Here is a 20,735-nt window from a genome sequence, read left to right on the forward strand (position 1 = left end):
ATAGATAAATTTTCAAATAACATAATCATTAACGCTGTGTACTAAATATTGTATGTATATATCTTCTTTAGATATATATTGTACAAAAAGATCAAATTTATATAACAAAGTATTTCAGAAATCTTATTCAAATATCTGAAGAAATGTTGTACCTCCTTCCCTTTAGAATGCAATGTACGCCAGGACTGGAAAAAACTGGTTCAAGCTGGCTTGCGAAAAACGTTCGACAATCTAAGAATCAGGCCTACGGTGATGTATTTATTCCGTGTATTGTCATTTCACAATCCGTGCCCTTCAAATTCATGGCTGACACAATATTTATGTAATGTCAAGCTTGCGATTCACAGAGATCCGCGTTAAAAACAAAACAAAACATGCATAACATAGCGGAATGAAACATGATCTGTTGTTTTGCAGGGGAGTCCCAAGTTCTAGGGTGTGCCGGGGGTGTGGCAGAATTCTCAGCTCTGATTGGAGGAAACCATATCACGGGTCAATGGCGGGAAATCTACCATGTTGTTTACCCAAACAAGTGCTGTTGTTGCTCTTATAACGTTTCAGCTGGTCACAATATTCAGAAAGTTCTATAACAAAACGATACCTTCCTCGACCAAGATTTAACCTCCTTGCATAGAGTTTAATAGACCGTTGGATATACTAACTTTAGTCCGGGAATTACAGCTCTGAATCGCTGGGATGGCGCTGCTAAGTGGGTAAGCAAAAGAAGCCATCTGGTGACCTTTGACACAATCGTACGATGCTCGAACCACTTCCTTGGTAACTTTCAGTGGCGAACTTTGATCATCGCTTCTTCTTCTTCTGGACTCTATCCCTGGGCTCGGTCCCGATGGCGTCTCCATTAGGAAAGGTAGGGTACAACAACGTTATATACCAGCTTTGTCAAAGTCCACTGCATATAAAGTTAATCTAGGAGGTTTCGGGGTAACATTAAAACGTATAGAGAGTATGAGCAGCTTGTGTACTGATGAGCTGAGTCTTCGGCCAGGTACGTACGAAGGAACTGTTAGTCCAGTTCGGACCGCACTTCAATTATCTCTGGTCTCTATGAATTATCCCAAGTACCCTGCAGTTGCACAACACTGGGTCACCAGGGTTTCCATTAATTTGTCCTAGCTGAGTATAGCTTGCTTTGCTTCAAGGTTAACTTTTAGGCAGTCCCTTCTGGCATTGCCTAACTGTTAGCATTAGGCTGTAATAGTAACGTTACATTAACTATACATGCTGGTACAAAACCCCCTCTTATCATTTTGGCTATCTATATTGTATCATAATTCGTTATCATTGATCACAATACAGACAGAGTATAAATCATAACAAAAGTGATCAGTTAATTTAATTGAAGAGATAAAGAAGTGATGATGTACTCAACATTACTTACAGAAAACTATGCATCCTCAATATTCAAGAATGACAAATTTTAATTATGATGGTTTTTGTGTTTGCCTTCATTATGTGACATCATGTTTTGTTACACCAGGTTGCTGTGATCACAGGAGGGAATGCTGGGATAGGTCTGACCCTTGCAGAGAGGTTGTTGACCCTTGACCCGACCTTGACCTTATGCCTGGCCTGTAGGAACATGATGAAGGTGATTGAAGACCTGAAAAATGTTTTAAAAAACAAAGACTTACACAAATGTTATCATAAATTGCTATCCTTTGGCCGGAGGATTCAGAGATTCTCTGTTTGAGGAAAGCCAGTTCCTGAAAGGAGACAAGAGAGCATACTAAAGCTAAAAGGCTGGCACCCTGGCTATAAGTAATTGAGAATCAGGTCCTGAAGAGTGGCTTAATGTTGCCTTTAACCCTGAAACTGTGTCATGCTGGATCGACCATTGTCCCAATCCTTCATTTGGCTCTAGGGAACATTACTAACATTGTATTATGTACTAGTAGGTCTCCTAGTAGTTAATGCATGTGCGTGTGTGTGTGTGTGTTTGGTTGTGCATGTGTATCAGAGTAATATTTTCTTTAGCCCTCAAACTGTTTCATGCTGGATCCACCCTGACACTTAAACCGAAACATTGTATTTCTCTAGGCGGAAGCCGCGAGACAGGCACTGCTGACCTCTCACCCCGACTCCCGCGTGGAGTGTGTCCGGCTGGACACCAGCGATGTCCAATCGGTCTACACTGCGGCACAGAAGATCCGGGAGGAGTACCCTAGGGTGGACTACCTCTACCTCAATGCTGGTGAGAATGAAATCTGTTCTGTTTATTTTGTTCACAGTGGTCACTTTGAAATCAGCAACACATTGAAAGTTTGAATATCTATCACAACCTATATGCACTAATGAGGGTGAGTAGAAAAGTATCAAATAGCAGGTACAATTTATTATGAAATGAGTTGAAATTTGGCACAAAGGTAAAGACACATATCTTCTTGAGACTGAAATATCTGATTTTGCTGAGACATTGTGTAACACTTGGAGATTATTCTTCTCCTTCCTCTTTGCCTACCTGCCTACTAAGTACATGCTCAGGCCAGAAACTGGCTCCTTGCTTTCCAGGAGGATCCTCCAAGAAGTCCTGTCCCTTGCCCTAGCCTCTGCTTCCCGACTTTTTAAGCCCGTGTCCTTCACAATTTGGTCTTTCCATCTCTTCGGTGGTCTTCCCTGGGGTCTGGGGGTAGCGAACTCCTGGCTGTAGGCTTTGTACATCTCCGTAAATAAACAAGCAAAGAAATAAACAAGTTTTATTTCTCAGGTACGATGGGGAAGGTGTCAGTAGACGCAATGGCCATCTTGAAAGCCATGGTGTCGCCGCGGGCGCCGGAAATATTCCGCACGGGAGAGAAGCTCCTCTCTCAGAAGGACGAGACGACGAAGGATGGACTGCAGGAGATCTTTGCCACGAACATTTTTGGACACTTTGTTCTGATCAGAGAGCTGGAAGATGTCTTGTGCCAGCCTGACCACACCTCTCAGGTATAGTTGTTTTTTAGACAAGATGCACAGGTAAAGTTACCACCTGTAGCACCTTAAGACTCACATTACAGTTTAAGTCACAAATGTGTGTAATAAGGGTGCTAGTTGATATCTTGTGCCAGTCTGACCACACCTCAGGTTAAGTGATTGGTAGGACAGGTCTGAAAGGTCTGAAAGGTGAAGACAGCATTTATTGCATCTTAAGACACACCATGCAGGTAATGACATCACCACCTAAAGTACAGCCTTGGCCAAGGTTGTTTTGGTTTGAACAAACCTGTTAGTCAAGAGATCAAATCCCAGGTGTTGTCCACAGTTTACCACAGAATGATTATGTTGACAGGTTTCTTGTGTCTGAAATTCAGCTTCTAGCTGGTAATGGTAGCAAAAGTTCTCAGCAGAGCTCAAATACATGAACTAAATGCCACCATCCTCCCTTTTGACCCCTGAACTTTGCCCTGCAGGTCATCTGGACATCCTCCCAGAATGCCACACGGAAGGCGTTTGACCTTGAGGACTTCCAGCACAGCGAGGGGCAGGAAGGTTACAGCTCCTCCAAGTACGCCACGGACATGCTCAGCGCGGCGCTGACCGAGTCGTACCGTGGCCGCGGGCTGGTCTCGCACACGGCGTGCCCCGGGCTGGTGGTGACGAACCTGACCAAGGGCATCCTGCCGCCCTGGGTGTGGTGGGTCATGCTGCCGCTGCTGTGGGTGATGAGGGCGCTGGTGCCAAGTATGACCATCAGCCCACACAACGGGACAGAGGTGCTGGTACGTACTGCTGTCGTTGGTGCTATGGAGAGTAGGTGTGGCCTAGGGGATGTGTTACCTTGGTGATGTGTTGCCTAGGTCATGTGGGTGCTGGTGCCGAGCATGAAGATCAGCCTGCACAACGGGACAGTACTGCTGTTGTTGTTATGGAGAATAAGTGTTACCTTGGTGATGTGTTGCCTAGGTGATGTGTTACCTTGGTGATGTGTTACCTTGGTGATGCATTAACTAGTTGATGTGTTACCTACCTAGGTCAGGACAAGTGACAGTATGGATGCATTAACAATTCGTCAGTCATCAGGCCATAGAACTCTTTGTGTTTGAAACAGTTGAACTTTCTGATAGTGGGTGTCATAACAGGTGCTAACAGGTGTGTTTGTTACAGGTGTGGCTGTCCCAACAGGTGCCCTCCAGTCTGGACCCCTGTGTAAGTACACCAGCAAGTGTAAGGTATGGGGACCACAGGTGTGCTAACAGGTGTGTTTGTTACAGGTGTGGCTGTCCCGACAGGTGCCCTCCAGTCTGGACCCCCTGTGTAAGTACACCAGCAGGTGTAAGGTATGGGGGACGGCCTATGTGGACAGGGAGAAACTGGACATCGACCTGCCCACAGCCGAGCAGTTCTACCAGAAACTCCTGCAGTTAGAAAACCACTTCAGGGAGAAGTATAGGGAGGTCAGGTCAAAGATCAGGGGTCAATGACAGTAGAATTAGGTCAGAGGTCCAGCTAAGCTTCTCAAGAGTGCCTTTTTTTTAACTGTGTCATATGAATGGAACTTTTCTTAGAAGTATCACACAGGAAAGAGGTCTGGCCTTTAAAACTTAAAGTAAGCAATCTGAAGTAGCCGTTTGGCAACCAATTCCCTATTGGTTACAGAGTTTGGCAGCAGGGAGAATGGTAAGTGTGACCAAGGTGGTGTGACATGCCTTTAAGCTGGTTAAAGACCCAGGACAAAGGTCTCAGAAGAAAACCTGTTCAGATGAATCTCATTCTCAGGGGTCAGTGTTCATCCATCCAGGGTCCACCAATGTGATTCATTTTTAGTTGCGATTGACCTTGTGTTTTATGTCTCATATATGTAGCATTTGGCATTGTTGGGAAAAGTCTTTTAGAAAGAAAAAAGACTGTTAAAAGTCCTGATTCGATGAACCTTAATTTGTTTTGTAAGGTAAATTAAATTAAGTCCTTAAGCCATCAATAGTGAACATTCCTATATATCCAGTATATGTAACATTTCACAATGTTATAATTTCATCAAGGAAACTATTCAATGTATTTATTCAACTTAATAGATAAATCAACTTGACCACTAATAATTACAAGCATGTCTATTGTTTGATAATTCTAGTTAATCAGAATGATCAGCTACATAGTGTGGTAATCAGCATTTTTACATATGGCATTACAGTTTATAGAAAATGACCATAAATAGACAAACAAACTTAACTTGTTCTAGTAGACTTTCAATCCTTTTCTGTTGTGATGTTTTACACCAATCTGAAGTAATCTGTGATGTGTTGAATAAAATCTGCAAAGAGATGCCCAAATTTTCCAGTGTTGTATTTTAAGATGACCAATGTGAAAAGGTTATAAAACAGATAAAACAGACTGCTGTTAAGACTGGTATGTACAAAATTATGTTCTTGTCAGTGGTTGTCTTGAAACTCATTTCTCAGAACAAAGAAAAGGAAACATGCTTGAAAAATGATTCATGAAATAGATATGATAAAATTTGCTGTGATCACTTCAAAAGACATATTTTCAAAAGACTTTATGCAAAAACGCCCCAACTGCACACAAAAGCAAGGCCAGGGAAGTGTCCATGGCAAAAATCTATTCCCAAGGGAATAACTAGAAGGAATTTTTAGGACTAGACTGGCAAGAGCAGGTGTACTCTTTAGATCCACGGGTCTGACTTTTATCGTTGTTAGTATAGTATGTGATAAGTGATAAAACTTTACTTCTGTCGTCATCATAACCAATTATATACAACGGGCAAGCGAACATAAGACATGCTGGAAAGGTGACGCACATCTGCTGTTTCCGAATTGTGTCACAAAAGCTGCCCGAAAAAGAGGAACCGCACACAGTTTCCCTGCAATCTGAGGTATGTGTCTTATTTTGTAATAAAATTATCAGTATTTCTAGTCATCAGCTTCATGATTGGTCTGTTCCACAAGGTATATTTGTAAATGTTGCTGTTACAATTTCCTAGCGCCTTACTAAAAATCCGTGTTCCTGTAGAGGTTTCAAGTATATGTGTGTCCTTAACATGTACACATTAGGTTCCTGACGTCTAGCAATATAAACTGACAATGATAACGTAGTGAACACCAATGATGTGCATCAAAACAGATGCTTGTAGAATGATAATCATCTACATGACCAGTTTATTGGCAAGTTTATAGTGTGGATATGCAGCTAAAACACAGTACAATACAAGCAATATTAACGGTATGGGGGTATTTGAAAAGGGGTTAGGGTTAGGGTTATATATATTAGGGTTCGGAAGATTTCCGACCGTTACGGAAAACCAGCGAAGATTCCCCGACGACGTTCCGAGCGCTTTCCGGAAACGGTCGGAAATCTTCCGAACCTTCCGAACATCGCCGACGTCAAACAAGATGGCTGCGCGGTTGAACTGAGGGAGCGATACGTGGGGGATTGTTCGCAAATGGTCGCGCTGTGGATATATTACGGGTGATCTGGGATTCCTACGGGTGCCGAAAGATAGGTAAGGGTGCAAGGAAGCTAGGGACACCCAGAAACCTGGCGGGGAAGCAACTATCGCGCAGCCGATGGATTGTGTGTAGATTTTTCAATGGGTCTTCCCACGACTCTTGTGAGGGTAATGTAAAAGAGTCTTTAGACATACAGCAAAATATACCCGATTAAAGAGTCGCCACGGCTAGCTGTGGGCGTGGCCGATAGAAAGGCAATGTTCCAGGTTTCGCGGGAATTTTGCCGTGGGGCGGAGCTAAGATCACGAAACCGTGTACATGGTCACATAGGGGCGTGTGGCGGTTCTGGGACTGTTGGCGGACTTTTCCATGCTGTTTCTTCAGTCTTATCTAGGGGTGGGTACCGGTACCGTGTACCGGTACAAAACCGGTATTTCTTAATGGACCGGTCCCAAAAAACCGGTCCGTAAAAAATCAGTGGACCGGCCTATGGACCGATTAGAAAATTCATAGCACCAGGCGGCCACATAACTGGTCTAAGAAAATACAAAACAACAGATTTAACTTCATTTTCGAATACGTTAGCTGTGAATCATACCTAGAAACACTTAAAGGATTAGTAAACAGACGGCGAGAAGAGTAATAATTTTGAGACAAACAAAAGTGCAAACCTAAGAAATTATATCGTTCCAGACATGACGTTTGGAGACTTTTGCGTGTGTCTCGCTCTCCAAAATATGATGTACTGCGACACTACTATAACCAGGTACAGGTACAGGTCCGGACCTGGACCTGACCCCCTGGACCTGGACCGGACCTGAATTGTTTGTACCGGTACCCACCCCTAGTCTTATCCAATTCCAGTGACTTCTGTTGTTGAAGATGGCAAATGTAGAAGTACACACAAAAATCCCGGACTATATTCAACGGCTACTTAAGCTTCCCGGGACTGTAGTAAGGTTTGAGTGCTGTGTTTCTCGGGTCAGTTCTTCAAAACGTACATTTGTAAACAAAGGGAAAGTGTGGTTTTGACGATGCTATTGGGTGAAAGTGCGATCAAAAATTACGTCTTAGGTTTTCATGTGCTGCCGGCGGGCCCACTTTGCTCAAGGACAATTTGCCTTTGAAATTGCGTTAAATAGCGTTTCAGAGGGTTTGAAGTTCTAAAATTTCCCGGGGAAGCATCCCCGGACCCCCTTTTTAATAGCGTCGTCAATCGGCGCTAACAGCGATCCACGCGGCCACCGAACTTTTGTAAGTTCCCCAAGGTAGGATTTTTAAAAAACCTGAATCAACATCTTTATATTGGGGAATATTAATTGACGTCCGGTCGCTGGGAATCAACTTTCCCGGGTAACGTTCTGAGTCATTTGACAAATTCTAGTAGCAACAGATGACGAGCCTAGAACTCGATATTGTTTCTCACTCACTCATGACCCATGACCTCAGTGGTGGTAGGGGCGTCATGACAGCCAGCCGCAATGATCAGTGCCCATCCTGTTCTGTCTTCGGCCTCTCTGATCAGCTGTGCAGTGCTCAGGCCAGTCCATGTCTTAATGTTGCTTGTCCAGCCAGGTCTTTGGCCTTCCTCGTTTCCTCCCTCCTGCTACTGTGCCTTGCAGAATGGTCTTGGCAAGTGCTGATATTGTTTACGTAATGTTAAAATGTCGTCCTGACGGTTAGCATTCTTGATGATCATGATAGAATATTTCTGAAGTTATGAACGTAAATTCAAATGTGTAAGATACTTAGATAGTCTCCGGACGCCGCTCAGGTCCCACAAGTTTGCAAAGCGCTATTAAATGCGGCCGGCGCGCACCGCTAGAGCGGCGCAAATGACAAATCGGGTACAATTACTTTTGAGATTCCATCAAGTACAGGATCATACAGTGGTATCATTTATGAACAAACGATGCATTAGTCTCTTTAAGCATATTTTTAAACTTGGAAGATGGGCTCCGAGCCATTCATTTTTTTTGCGTACGGGTGCATAAGTAGCATGGCAAACGAGAGGGAGATCGCTGGTGAGACCCATTGTAAAATCAAGGAGGTTTCCTATATAAAACCTCCTTGGTAAAATACAACGCGAAGGACACTTCCAAACGGCGCCGTCTGAATATTTTTGGGATGGGAGGGGGGAGGGCCTAGGAGAATTTTTTTGGCTTGGGGGGAGGGCCTAGGAAAAAAATTTTGACCTGGGGGGAGGGCCTAGGAAAATTTTTTTAACCCGACCCTCTGACGACCGGCCCTCCCCCCCCACTAAATAACGTACAGTCCCTTATTATGAGGGCTTCGCAATGACTGTGCACATAAGGTCTTCCATTGCATAACTTGCACAAGTTAATGATCTTCTGCACACAAATAACCCGTTTTCCAAAGTATAAAAGTCTTATCTTTGCAAAGAAAGCTATTGTAGCATTTCCTAATCAATGATGCAACTTTTACCACTTCTTTATGAGCCCCAAAGCTATCTACCTGTAAAAATGATGATCGTAGCTAGTCGAGAACACAAGAAATGAAGTTCTGCTGTAGTACCATCGAAAGCAAATAGGGGACCCAATATCGACTACTTTATCCCAATACATACCAGATAATAGGGTTCCATGACATTGTTCATACCTTTGCCAAGTAATTTTGTCTCATTCCAATGCAAATGATGATATAATCCGTTTCAGCCTCCAGCAAGCCTGTACAGACTTGAACAACATCCTGTAGAATCTTCCTTTGCAGAGCCAAGCCTAGCTGTAAGTCTAGTTGTGTTACTTGTAAACATGCACTGTTCTGTTCTAGGTGTTGTAATTGTAGTTGTACCCAGACACAGCGACACACCTGTCTAACACCCCTGTCTGTCGTAAGTCTAGTTGTAACCACACACCTGTCTGTTTCAGGTGTTGTATGTCTAGTTGTAACCACACACCTGTCTGTTTCAGGTGTTGTATGTCTAGTTGTAACCACACCCCTGTCTGTCGTAAGTCTATAGCTAGTTGTAACCAGACACCTGTCTGTTTCAGTTGTTGTATGTCTAGTTGTAACCACACACCTGTCTGTTTCAGTTGTTGTAAGTCTAGTTGTAACCATACACCTGTCTGTTTAATGTGTTGTAAGTCTAGTTGTAACCACACACCTGTCTGTTTAATGTGTTGTAAGTCTAGTTGTAACCACACACCTGTCTGTTTAATGTGTTGTAAGTCTAGTTGTAACCACACACCTGTCTGTTTCAGTTGTTGTAAGTCTAGTTGTAACCATACACCTGTCTGTTTCAGTTGTTGTAAGTCTAGTTGTAACCACACACCTGTCTGTTTTAGGTGTTGTAAGTCTAGTTGTAACCACACACCTGTCTGTTTTAGGTGTTGTAAGTCTAGTTGTAACCACACACCTGTCTGTTTCAGGTGCTGTAAGTCTAGTTGTAACCACACACCTGTCTGTTTCAGGTGTTGTAAGTCTAGTTGTAACCACACACCTGTCTGTTTCAGGTGTTGTAAGTCTAGTTGTAACCACACACCTGTCTGTTTCAGGTGCTGTAAGTCTAGTTGTAACCATACACCTGTCTGTTTCAGTTGTTGTAAGTCTAGTTGTAACCACACACCTGTCTGTTTTAGGTGTTGTAAGTCTAGTTGTAACCACACACCTGTCTGTTTTAGGTGCTGTAAGTCTAGTTGTAACCACACACCTGGCTGTTTCAGGTGCTGTAAGTCTAGTTGTAACCACACACATGTCTGTTTCAGGCGTTGTAAGTCTAGTTGTAACCACACACATGTCTGTTTCAGGTGTTGAAGGTCCAGTTGTAATTGCACACCTGTCTGTTTTATGTGTTGTAAGTCTAGTTGTAACCACACACCTGTCTGTTTCAGGTGTTGTAAGCTTAGTTGTAACCACACACCTGTCTGTTTCAGGTGTTGTAAGTCTAGTTGTAACCACACACATGTCTGTTTCAGGTGTTGAAGGTCCAGTTGTAACCACACACCTGTCTGTTTTATGTGTTGTAAGTCTAGTTGTAACCACACACCTGTCTGTTTCAGGTGTTGTAAGCTTAGTTGTAACCACACACCTGTCTGTTTCAGGTGTTGTAAGCTTAGTTGTAACCACACACCTGTCTGTTTCAGGTGTTGTAAGCTTAGTTGTAACCACACACCTGTCTGTTTAATGTGTTGTAAGTCTAGTTGTAACCACACACCTGTCTGTTTTAGGTGTTGTAAGTCTAGTTGTAACCACACACCTGTCTGTTTTAGGTGTTGTAAGTCTAGTTGTAACCACACACATGTCTGTTTCAGGTGTTGAAGGTCCAGGTGTAATTGCACACCTGCCTGTTTCAGGTGTTGTAGGTCCAGTTGTAATTGCACACCTGTCTGTTTCAGGTGTTGTAACCTCATACCTGACACCTGTGTGAGTCATCATGGCTGAGGGACAAGGTGCAGCTGGTCGCTCAGGTGAAACTGCAGGTGAGATTAGCTATTTATCTCAAATAAACTAAAGGGAGCAGGTTAGGTAATCTTCCACTGGTTGTGACAGAGAAGATAGTATAAACAAGTTAGTTGTGCCAGGAAAATTCACCTACTAGTAGGTATTTATGAAAAGTACATTATGAATAATGTAGTTGACCACGGCTTAATGTTCTGCAAATTATGTTTGGGGGTCAACAACAAGAAAAAATGAAGCTGAAACCGTTCTGTATTTTTCCCAAAATACTGATAGAGAATGCTGTACCGGGCTGCCGGACACCTCCAGTGGAGAAGAAGAGCAGATTTGACAGTCTCAGACGCTTCTTCAAACCGTGGGGGCGGAAGGAGGAGAGCCGGAAGATTGAGAGTATGAATCAGATTATTTCTGAATGTAAATCAGTAGTTATTTCTGAATGTAAATCATCAAGTACTGTAGGAGCTTCCTCACTAAGTAGCTTTAAAGAACAGTTGCAGTCAGATATGCAAAGACTAGGTGTAACAGACCGTTCGGTGTAATATGACCAGCTGCTGCCGCGCCGCGTGCCTGCGAAGCTGGTGTGTTATGCCTAATGGCAGTTATACCGGCTATAAAGATACAGATACAGATACAGTAGACTTTGATTGTAGCAGCCCTGTATTCTTTCCAGATCTAGTAGTGGAAGTACTTACTAGGTGTGTGCAGTAAGTTAGCCTGTCTGGTATTGTAGCTGTGGATCTGTCTGTTGTAGTTGAAAGCATTGAGTTAGAGCTGTGTACCGTACACTGTACCGATACAGTACTGGGTACAATCAATTAGGTACAGTTCCAAAATACCTGACCCTGCTGTATTGGTACTGGACCTGACTCAGGGGATGGCCACTTTGACAGATAAAATTACTATGAAATTACCGTGGCAGTGCTCTAAAGCCACTCTAAAGCACAAAAAACACATTTGCATGGCTGGAGTCGAATTTTCATCTGTGTTTTCATAAAAATGATACCTAGCACAATCAAGTATTATGTTTTTACCAGTTCAAACATGCTTTTGTCCTTATTGAAAATCTAGCATTTTCCGAACAAGTAGTTTACTAATAGGTACAGGTTCAGGTCAGGACCTGTACCTTAACCCGTGTACCTGTACCTGTACCTAAAATTTGTTTAGGTACACAGCTCTACATTGAGAACATTTTAAGGCCTTCAGTTTAGTTTCAGATTCACCATATGTTAGGCTGAATTCAGTGTACTAGCTATTAAGCTATTTGTCAAGGAACCAGACTACTGTTGGTTGCAGATCAATTTCAAAATTCTGTCAACAAGTATCATGAGTTCAAGCTGACAAAGTTTAGGCTCTGATTTATGATGCACTTTGAAACGTTAGATTCTCACTAATGTTTATAGTATACTATAAAGTCTTATAACTTGTGTACTTTCTATTCCAGATGTGTTCCAGAAATCTGTGAAGAAGTACTATGAGTTGAAACTGTCTCGCTTTAAACCTCTGATCTGGTATGACAACTTCACACTTATTCTCAGTGACATCTTTGCCCAGTTAGAGTTGGTACGGGGAAAGACAAAGCAAGAACTGAAATCATTAGACGACTTGTTCAAGCCAAATATCACAGGACTGTCCACAGCACCAAGGTGCATTCTGATTGAGGGTGAAGCCGGAGGGGGGAAGACAACGTTTCTGTCCAAAGAGGCCCTAGATGCCGTCTCACAGAAAACAAAGCTAGGCAGACGGCACGATATCGTCCTATTGATCCGACTCCGGGAGGTGAGAGAGGGGGAGACCATAGAGGAGATGGTGTGGGACCAGTGTGTTGATGAAACAACTGAAGGTATTGATGTACAGTCCATCAGAGAAATCCTACAGAGGAACGAGTCCTGTGTGCTCTTCCTCCTAGATGGGTATGATGAGCTGCGGCCTGAGGCCAGGGCAGCCAAGCAAGCTATTCCTGAACTCATGGATGGTAAAATGTACCCCAACAGCACGATTGTGATCACCTCCCGACCCTCAGCAGGAGTGCAGCAGTACACTCGACCAGACTGTCACGTACACATCATGGGCTTCTCTAAAGAACATGTGAAGAAATACATCAGGCAGTATTTCACTGCAGTTGGAAAGCAAAAACTGACAAAGGCACTTGCTGAACAAGTCAAAGATAACAACCTTTTGAACACTTTGATCTACACACCAATTTTCCTGACGTTTGTCTGTGTGCTTTGGGAGGAGGACCAAGAGATGGTGTCCACTGGAACAATGACGGGGCTGTACAAAAACCTGCTGACATTTCTGGTTAGAAAGTACTGTAAGCGGGAAGGAGTGGACATGCCAACAGAAGGGCTGCCTACAGAGGTTGCTGAGTCATTACTGCAGCTTGGCAAGCTTGCGCTAGAGGCACTAGTGAGGAATGAGACCCTTCTTGACCTTACAGAAGTGAAGAGGGAGACGATTAATTGGAAGTTGTTGTTAAATCTGGGTGTGGTCTCCTTTGAGGTTTCTTCCTCTAAATCAGATCCAAGGAAACAGCTGAACTTTTCCCACAAGACCATGCAAGAGTTCCTGGCCGGACGATATGTTGCTCATGCCCTGGTGAACCAGGACATTGTAGAGCTGCTGCAGCTCACCTCCATAAGCAAGGCACTTGAACTCAGTAACCTGCTTCAGTTCACGTGTGGCTGTGACTCACGGGCAGCACAAGCTGTGATGGAGGAACTGAGCAAGATCAGCAGCAGAGAGTTCCCACACGTACGACCTGAACAATTTGATTGTTCAGATGTGCCAATGGATCGAGACATGCACAAATCCTGCAGAACCTATGAAAGGTTTGCATCCTTGTGCCTGACCATCTTTAGTGAGAAACAAGAACCAGAAGTGGTTCAGGGTATCAGTCAAGCCCTGCCAATTGTCATGCTGGACAGCTCCATTAACAGTAGAGAAGCCACAGCTCTTAAGTATTACACACAAAATCTTCATTCAGCAAACCTGCCAGACAGGCTCATACTTAATATCCGTGGAGGCACTGACAGCAGAGATACAGTTCAGTACCTACAGCAGTGTTTTATAACTTCACTCCCTGGACTTAAGTTGGACTTGAAACTAGTATCAGTAAGGTTTAACTCATCTGATGAGACGGCCAGGCTGGTTTCAGCTCTGAAGAATGTTCCTGGTCTGAGGGCACTGGAACTGTCAGACACATGGCTAACACCATCATCACTCCAGCCGCTTGTGCAGGGGTTCAGCCTCATGTCTCTGTTAGAGGAACTGGATCTTTCTATAAACTATTTCCTTGGTGATGCTGGGATAGAAGTTCTACGTGTTGGGTTGTCCAGTTTTCTACACCTGGCTGTACTTCGTCTTAGGTGTATAGGCATGACAGCTGTGGGCATGTCATCCCTGGCTCCCTATATGCGGCACCTAGTGGGACTGAGAGAACTGGATATACATTGGAATAAGATCGGTGACACTGGGCTGGAGTCTCTCACCGCCATCCTCCCCATCTTCACTGCCATGCAGGTGTTGATCCTGAGGTGCATCGGTATCAGCCCCACAGGCATGCGCACACTTGTCCCTGCACTGTGTCAGCTAACCAGACTCATCAAACTGGACATTAGTGAGAATGACATAGGAGACCCCGGGCTGGAATGCCTGGCTGCTATCCTCCACCACCTCACAGCCATGAAGGTGTTGGTTCTCAAATATACAGGTGCCACTGATGCAGGAATATCAGCCCTGATCAAAGCTCAGCCTCACCTGGTGCAATTACAGGTGTTGGATGTTAGAGGCAATGACATAGGGGACTCAGGGATTGTCTCACTGGTGCAAACACTCTGCCAGCCCAGCAGTTTGGACATGGAACAAAACCCACCTGGTGACAAGAGTCTGACCACAGCCCCTCACTATAACAACACACTACAGGTGCTGGACATCGGGTGGAATAGTGGAGTAACAGGAGCTGGACTGGGGAGGGTCGCACAGCTCATCAGCGCACTGCCGGCACTGGCCAGGCTGGACATGTCTGGTTCCCTGTTCACACCTGCACACCTGTCTGACACCGCTGTCATGGCTCTGGCCGAGGCTCTACCCAGACTCCCTGCCCTGGAGCGGCTGGACCTGAGGTTCATCTCCATGGAGCCTGCAGGGTTCCAGGCTGTGGTGCAGGCTGCTGAGGAACACCCAACACTGGAGGAGCTGTGGTGAGTTATGTTGGTTATCCTCTGTACCCAAGGGTATCAAAAGAGACTCTCATAATTCAAAACATGTTAATGGTATCAGTATGAAAATGTTTTGAATTGACTTTTTATAGTATAAAAGTCCAAGCCTATCTGCACTGTAGATAAACACCCTCACTTACATGTTCAAATATTATACAACAAAAAGTATGTTTGTAAATATTAGTCATCTTGGAAATCGAAGAATAAAATTATAATTGACTCTACATTGTATTCCACTGGGTTACAGTATGAACTTATCAGACGTTTGAAGTGTCCACCTGACACGCTTCATCAGTTAAGTACTGTAATCCAGCAGTTTAGATTGAATGGCAATTCTTATTATACTACAACAGGATACATTAATTTCGTATGTACCAATTTTTAACTGTCCATTAACCTATATGAAATTGATTATTTATCATTATAGCAGTTTTACTTCCATGCTCTTTAGTGAAAACTATGACACTGTGTTTTGATTAAGTAGGCATCTCTGTTTTCCTTTTTCATACACACTGTCAGGTACTCTCAGCATCTAGTTCCTGAGGGAGCGGACACCACAGCCAGCTGCCTGGAGCTGTGGTCCTTCCGAGCTCCCAACATGCTTCACTAATGGAAGTCTTTTTAACAATAAAAGATAATACCTAGAACCTTCTTCCAAATGAAGGAACAATGAGAAGATTCATTGTTTATCATGTGATAAACTCTTATATGTGTTGAGTTATTTTTATAACCGTTGTCATCATTTAGACTGGCATTCATTTATTCAGTCATTTGTCATATTCAGTATTTTGGACCTGTAGAGTACCGGTACGCAGCACTACTCGTGACACTTATTTCTACACGGAATTATTCTTTTGTACCCTTATACATGTACATCATGTCTAAATTTCACAATGCATTTCTGTATAGCCAGTCTCAAGTTCAGAAGGAAGAGGTTGTTACAGCAGATGACTCAGAACGAATGTTAGTTATCTGGTTGGCTGAAAAGAACCAACCATGTATGTAGCATTTAGCCTGGTGCAACTTACTATCTACAACCTTAATGCAATAGACCGATCCCAAAGCCACGCCCCCTGTTCGATTTCGAACACCTCCGTCAAAAACAGGGTTTGACGGACCAAACATGGCTGCCGCGGCTAGGTTGAAAATAATGCCACTGACTTCGGTTTAGCTTTCGTGGCACTGAAACCCTTTCAGAGCGGGCCAAATAAGAATGCTATGTCTACTTTGTTGAAGGCTGTATGCTTTGCACGTGCCATCTCTGTCCAACTAGTGCTGTTCTTGGCGGAGGTGGGCTGAATAGAACAGGGGGTTCTATGGGTCTTCTATTCGTTCGATATGGTGTTCCACAGGATCGGTCTATTGTGATGCCAATGCTGCTCTAAGGAGGGAGGGTTTCTATGACCAAAGTACTGCACAGCTGAAGTTGTGAAATGTGCCAAGTTCACTCAGGACAAGAGCATCAATTTGACAGGTGTGACATAGGATTGTAGACACAGAAATTTGACCATAATTCAGATAGTAAAGGTACATTAAAATAGTATGTTTTGTCTTAAGACGACCCCCACAAACACTAGTGTACAAAGTCTACAGCCAGGAGTTCGCTACCCCCAGACCCCAGGGAAGACCACCGAAGAGATGGAAAGACCAAATTGTGAAGGACACGGGCTTAAACAGTCGGGAAGCAGAGGCTAGGGCCCAGGGACAGGACTACATGGAGGATCCTCCTGGAAAGCAAGGGGCCAGGTTCTGGCCTGAGCACGTAAGCAGGCAGGCAGGTCTTAGCTGTATCTGTCACTGTGTGGCTGTTGGGTCACTCGTTATGTATGAAAGAGAGTTTAGCTCAGCTGTGTGATAAGAACTCAATATATTGATTAAGATGAATTGATTTACCAACCTGATGAAACTATTTACACGGGTGTATATAGTATGGAATTATGCCCACATTACATGTATATTGTAATCTTTGCTATATTTGTATGTATTGAAATTATCTTAAAATTTGTAATCACTTGAAAGTTTCTCTGTGTTGTTAAAAGTCATTCTGAATCAAAGTTGAACTGCAATTGCCAACACAAAAATTGGACTCACCCAAGTTTTCAACTGATCAGCTCCAGGCTTTGTCAACGACATTTTTATTATCTTTGTGTACAATAAGAGAAATTATTCTGTATTTCATGAAGACCAGTTTAGAGAACAGGAATAAAATCATGTCTATTGTTACACATCTATTGCTGTTGGAGTTAGTTTATATGGTTTTGATACTTTTGTTTAATCAACACTTAGTGCATTATCTTTCAAAACTGATATATACTTAATGATATGTAACATAATTCCACCAGGGTACATAATTCCGCCATCCTGAGAAGATACATCCAAACAGATCTCCAACCCAACGCCCCCCAGTATAATGCACTCCTGATATCTAAACTCTGCTGCTAAGCTGAGGCTATGGCAACAGCATAGATAAAAAAAACTGTGCATACCAGGGGGGAGGGGGCTGCACTAGAGATCTCTCTAACGCACTGTTTTTCAAAGTGGCCGATTTATGTATCCCGGCAGATTAATGTTAATGGAGGTTACATGTTACAATGTTATATGGTTGTGGGCACAGACACCTTATACTGTAATTAACAAGGCAATCAGAGATGGCACACCTTATCTCCTTACCCATACTGCACCCTCCCAGTGACCAGTGTCACGGTGTGCTTGGCCGAAAACGCGAGCCGTAGCGAAGCCGGATTGTACTACCACTAGCTACTTGAATAGAGCATCATGCTTCACCTCATGAATTGAGGATGACTGCTTTACCTTTACCTCCAGTCTCACAGACAGAAATAGCACCACTCAGCGGATCTACATGGTATGGCAAGGCCATATTGTGTAAACATGTAATATATACATCCGGAATCACACTCATTATGGAAACACACAAACACATGTACGCACTTATTGTGAGAACACATGCGTGAACACATTACAGAAACAGGCACACACACGCGCGTGCGCACACTTACACACACACACACACACACACACACACACACACACACACACACACACACACACACATTCCAAGTCACCCAAACCACGAGGCCACCAATGTCAACAGGAACTAAATGTACAAAGACTTATAGGTAGAGGTTAATTTGTCCCAAACGTGGTCACACCATCTGCATGGGAAAGACACTTCCAATAGACGTCTACATGTTTTAAGGTAGCTGCTTATGAAGTGCGTTCCATAATGTGTTGAGTCGTCTGGAGACAATTTACTGTTTAAGTAAGTGGTCTGTGGTTTTGTCTGGTCGGTTGTAAGAGTGGCTGGAGTGAGGTGAGGTTTTAAACTAACCGCTGTTGACACAGCCTTCGACTGTTTATACAGCTTAACTGGGGAGAGGGGCAGGGGTATAGTTGGCACAAATTTCTTTAGTTCGATGGTTAGTCTTTGGATCAAAGTGTGGGGGATTCAGATCGTGGAGTTGTTGATTTTAAGAACCTATTCATATTTGAAAATCATGTTTGCATGTTAAGACAGAGCTGGGTAAAATTGCACAATACGAGGAGGTGGTCTTGCAAAGTTACGACATCGGGCCCGGGGATTCGTGTAAAATGTCAGTATACGAACTTTAACATTTCTTAAAATGTAATCTTTCGACTTTATTGTTCACTTTCCGGCCATATTTTGGATGCAATTATTATTGTATTCATAATTTTCATTGTTGAAATTCTTCAACTATCCTTGCAGAATTATTTACCAAAAGCATTTACAAAAAGAGTCAGACCTGTCAGACCCCAAAAGCGCAATCAACTTGGCAGAGATGATCTTGACACGTTCGTGTGGCCTTTTGTCCGGGACGTGCAAGTCGCACGCCTACCGTTCCACACGAGCCGTGCATTCAAACCGGCGGGAATCGCCATGGGACAATATCAACGACTTCGGTATCAACTTGGTTGACCCTTTAAGTTTGCTTGTCCATGAGAATAAACAAAGCAGACCGTTTTTATCTCCATGAAAAATGGAGATATAGTTTTGGGTGTGTCTGTCTGTCTGTTTGTCTGTCTGTCTGTTTGTGTTTCCGCACCATTCCAGTCAGCATAACTCAAGAGCCTCTCGATGGATTACAATATTTGGTATGTGGGCAGGTGTTGTGAAGCCGAAATTCAAGGTCGATTTTGGGCCCCCTGGTATGTGACCTTGGTACTGCAGCAGAACTTCTATTTTTGTATCTTTTGACCTGGAAGTGCTGTGGTTTTGATTTTTGGGTGGCAGATAGCTTGTTCGTACTGTGGAGGTACGGATCGTAAAATTCTACAAAATTGGCCAGGAGAGTCAGTCCACGGTAAGGCTAACAATTTCCCCTCTGCAACTACGATTGAAACCCTATGGTGGTCAAACTCTCCTGGCAAGTTTTCTCCCTATAGCCGGCGTAGTTAGTTTGGTAGAGACGACATTTCTCTGGCATGTTGGCATATCTACGGTAGAACCCACATCAAGTGGAATGTCCTAATTACCAATAGTTGTCATGTTTGTTTCTGGCCGATCGAAGGCCAACATGTCCAACACTTCCTGTGCTAACAAGAGAATCAAAACGTCTTCAATCAGAGACGGGCGGACGGGTGCTTTGTACAGGTGTGACCTGAGGTGTGTGTGTGTGTTGGTATGTACGTGTTAAAGTGCTTGTGCTAACAATGGCAATGTACATTTAACCATAGTTATAAGGTTCGATTAGCTGCGATGTTTGCTAACATAAGACGGGTGCATGTATATTCATTCTGTATGAACGTCTCAATAATTCTGTTTAAGTGTTGATTTTTACTTTATTTGGGTGGAATGCAGTTAAGAACTGTTGCATCTTAGTGTCATAAGTGTTACAAGGACTTTAAAACATACAATCATATAAACGTCTTTCAGCCCTGTTTAGTAGACTATAGGTTCAACGTGCTAATACGCCCCCTGCTCTTTTCAACACATGATATGAACTGTGGACCACAGCTTAAAGTTCCGACTTCTGCCCTTTACAGTAGCATACAGTCAGGTGAGCGACAACTGTGACGGGACTCGAACTCTGGACCTTCTGGTACAAAATCATTGGCGATAACCACCGGACCACACACGCTACGGGTCGCGGTTGCCAAGCTCGCCGTTCCCCCCTAATTCCCGAGTTTACCGGTACCTGTCAGTCCGCCCGATTACCTGCACGATAAGTGCGGCCCAAACAAGCCCGAGTAGCCTAGCCTGGAAATCAGACTCCTACCAGGGGTCACACAGGCCAGCTCATCGGCACCAGGTCTAACATACCGCCGAGGAATTTTTACACCCGCCCCCTTGAAGTAGTCTCTACCAGACTATAAGTGCGGCCCAAACAAGCCCGAGTCGCCTAGCCTGGGATCCAGACTGCTGCCAGGGCCCGCACAGGCCAGCTCATCGGCACCAGATCTAATATACCCCCGAGGAAATCTTGCCTCAGCCCCCCTGTAAGTGTAAGTAGTCTCTACTAGCCTAACTACGCTGGCTATAGGGAGGATACTTTGCCAAGTGAGTTTGGCCATCGTAGGATAACATTTGCCGTAGCAGGGGGAAATGTGACTTCCCACGGACTGACTTTCCTGGTCAATTCACCATATTTTTGCCGAATTCTACTCTCCATACTCCCGTAGGAAACCCTGATGGAGGCTGCCCTGGAAGGTTATTAATCGAATT

At 43.8% G+C, this 20,735-nt stretch overlaps 2 protein-coding genes across 6 annotated transcripts; both read left to right on the forward strand.

The window, feature by feature from the left end:
- Positions 1–152: 152 nt before the first annotated feature.
- LOC136423533 (3-keto-steroid reductase/17-beta-hydroxysteroid dehydrogenase 7-like) lies at positions 153–5,259 on the forward strand. Of its 3 annotated transcripts, none has more exons than XM_066411748.1 (7): positions 153–249; positions 418–868; positions 1,499–1,609; positions 2,059–2,212; positions 2,726–2,946; positions 3,411–3,719; positions 4,212–5,259. In XM_066411748.1, the coding sequence occupies exons 2-7, from the start codon at positions 848–850 to the stop codon at positions 4,419–4,421; spliced, it is 1,026 nt and encodes a 341-aa protein (XP_066267845.1). In that variant the 5' UTR covers positions 153–249; positions 418–847; the 3' UTR covers positions 4,422–5,259. The 3 variants fall into 3 exon arrangements, with proteins under 3 accessions (XP_066267845.1, XP_066267853.1, XP_066267838.1); XM_066411756.1 differs by adding an exon at positions 4,105–4,122 and having other exon boundaries at positions 168–868; positions 4,230–5,259; XM_066411741.1 differs by having other exon boundaries at positions 169–868.
- A 94-nt stretch (positions 5,260–5,353) lies between these two features.
- On the forward strand, positions 5,354–17,261 carry LOC136423518 (NLR family CARD domain-containing protein 4-like). 3 transcript variants are annotated; one of them, XM_066411726.1, is made up of 7 exons: positions 5,354–5,827; positions 9,077–9,145; positions 10,757–10,840; positions 11,094–11,207; positions 12,259–15,016; positions 15,554–16,583; positions 16,813–17,261. In XM_066411726.1, the coding sequence occupies exons 3-6, from the start codon at positions 10,795–10,797 to the stop codon at positions 15,642–15,644; spliced, it is 3,009 nt and encodes a 1,002-aa protein (XP_066267823.1). In that variant the 5' UTR covers positions 5,354–5,827; positions 9,077–9,145; positions 10,757–10,794; the 3' UTR covers positions 15,645–16,583; positions 16,813–17,261. The 3 variants fall into 3 exon arrangements, with proteins under 3 accessions (XP_066267823.1, XP_066267815.1, XP_066267807.1); XM_066411718.1 differs by lacking the exon at positions 5,354–5,827 and adding an exon at positions 6,272–6,454 and having other exon boundaries at positions 10,715–10,840; XM_066411710.1 differs by lacking the exon at positions 5,354–5,827 and adding an exon at positions 6,272–6,454.
- The last annotated feature ends 3,474 nt before the right edge of the window (positions 17,262–20,735 follow it).

This window comes from Branchiostoma lanceolatum, chromosome 1 (genome assembly GCF_035083965.1).
Source record: "Branchiostoma lanceolatum isolate klBraLanc5 chromosome 1, klBraLanc5.hap2, whole genome shotgun sequence".
In the NCBI taxonomy this organism is placed as follows: domain Eukaryota; kingdom Metazoa; phylum Chordata; class Leptocardii; order Amphioxiformes; family Branchiostomatidae; genus Branchiostoma; species Branchiostoma lanceolatum.

Excerpts from the sequence above, each read along its gene's own strand:
- LOC136423518 (XM_066411726.1), top strand. The coding sequence starts at position 10,795 with ATGGCTGAGGGACAAGGTGCAGCTGGTCGCTCAGGTGAAACTGCAG. Across the intron at positions 10,841-11,093 it reads TCGCTCAGGTGAAACTGCAG|AGAATGCTGTACCGGGCTGC; the intron begins GTGAGATTAGCT and ends AAATACTGATAG. Across the intron at positions 11,208-12,258 it reads GGAGAGCCGGAAGATTGAGA|ATGTGTTCCAGAAATCTGTG; the intron begins GTATGAATCAGA and ends TTTCTATTCCAG.
- LOC136423533 (XM_066411748.1), top strand. The coding sequence starts at position 848 with ATGGCGTCTCCATTAGGAAAG. Across the intron at positions 869-1,498 it reads TGGCGTCTCCATTAGGAAAG|GTTGCTGTGATCACAGGAGG; the intron begins GTAGGGTACAAC and ends TTGTTACACCAG. Across the intron at positions 2,213-2,725 it reads CTACCTCTACCTCAATGCTG|GTACGATGGGGAAGGTGTCA; the intron begins GTGAGAATGAAA and ends TTTATTTCTCAG.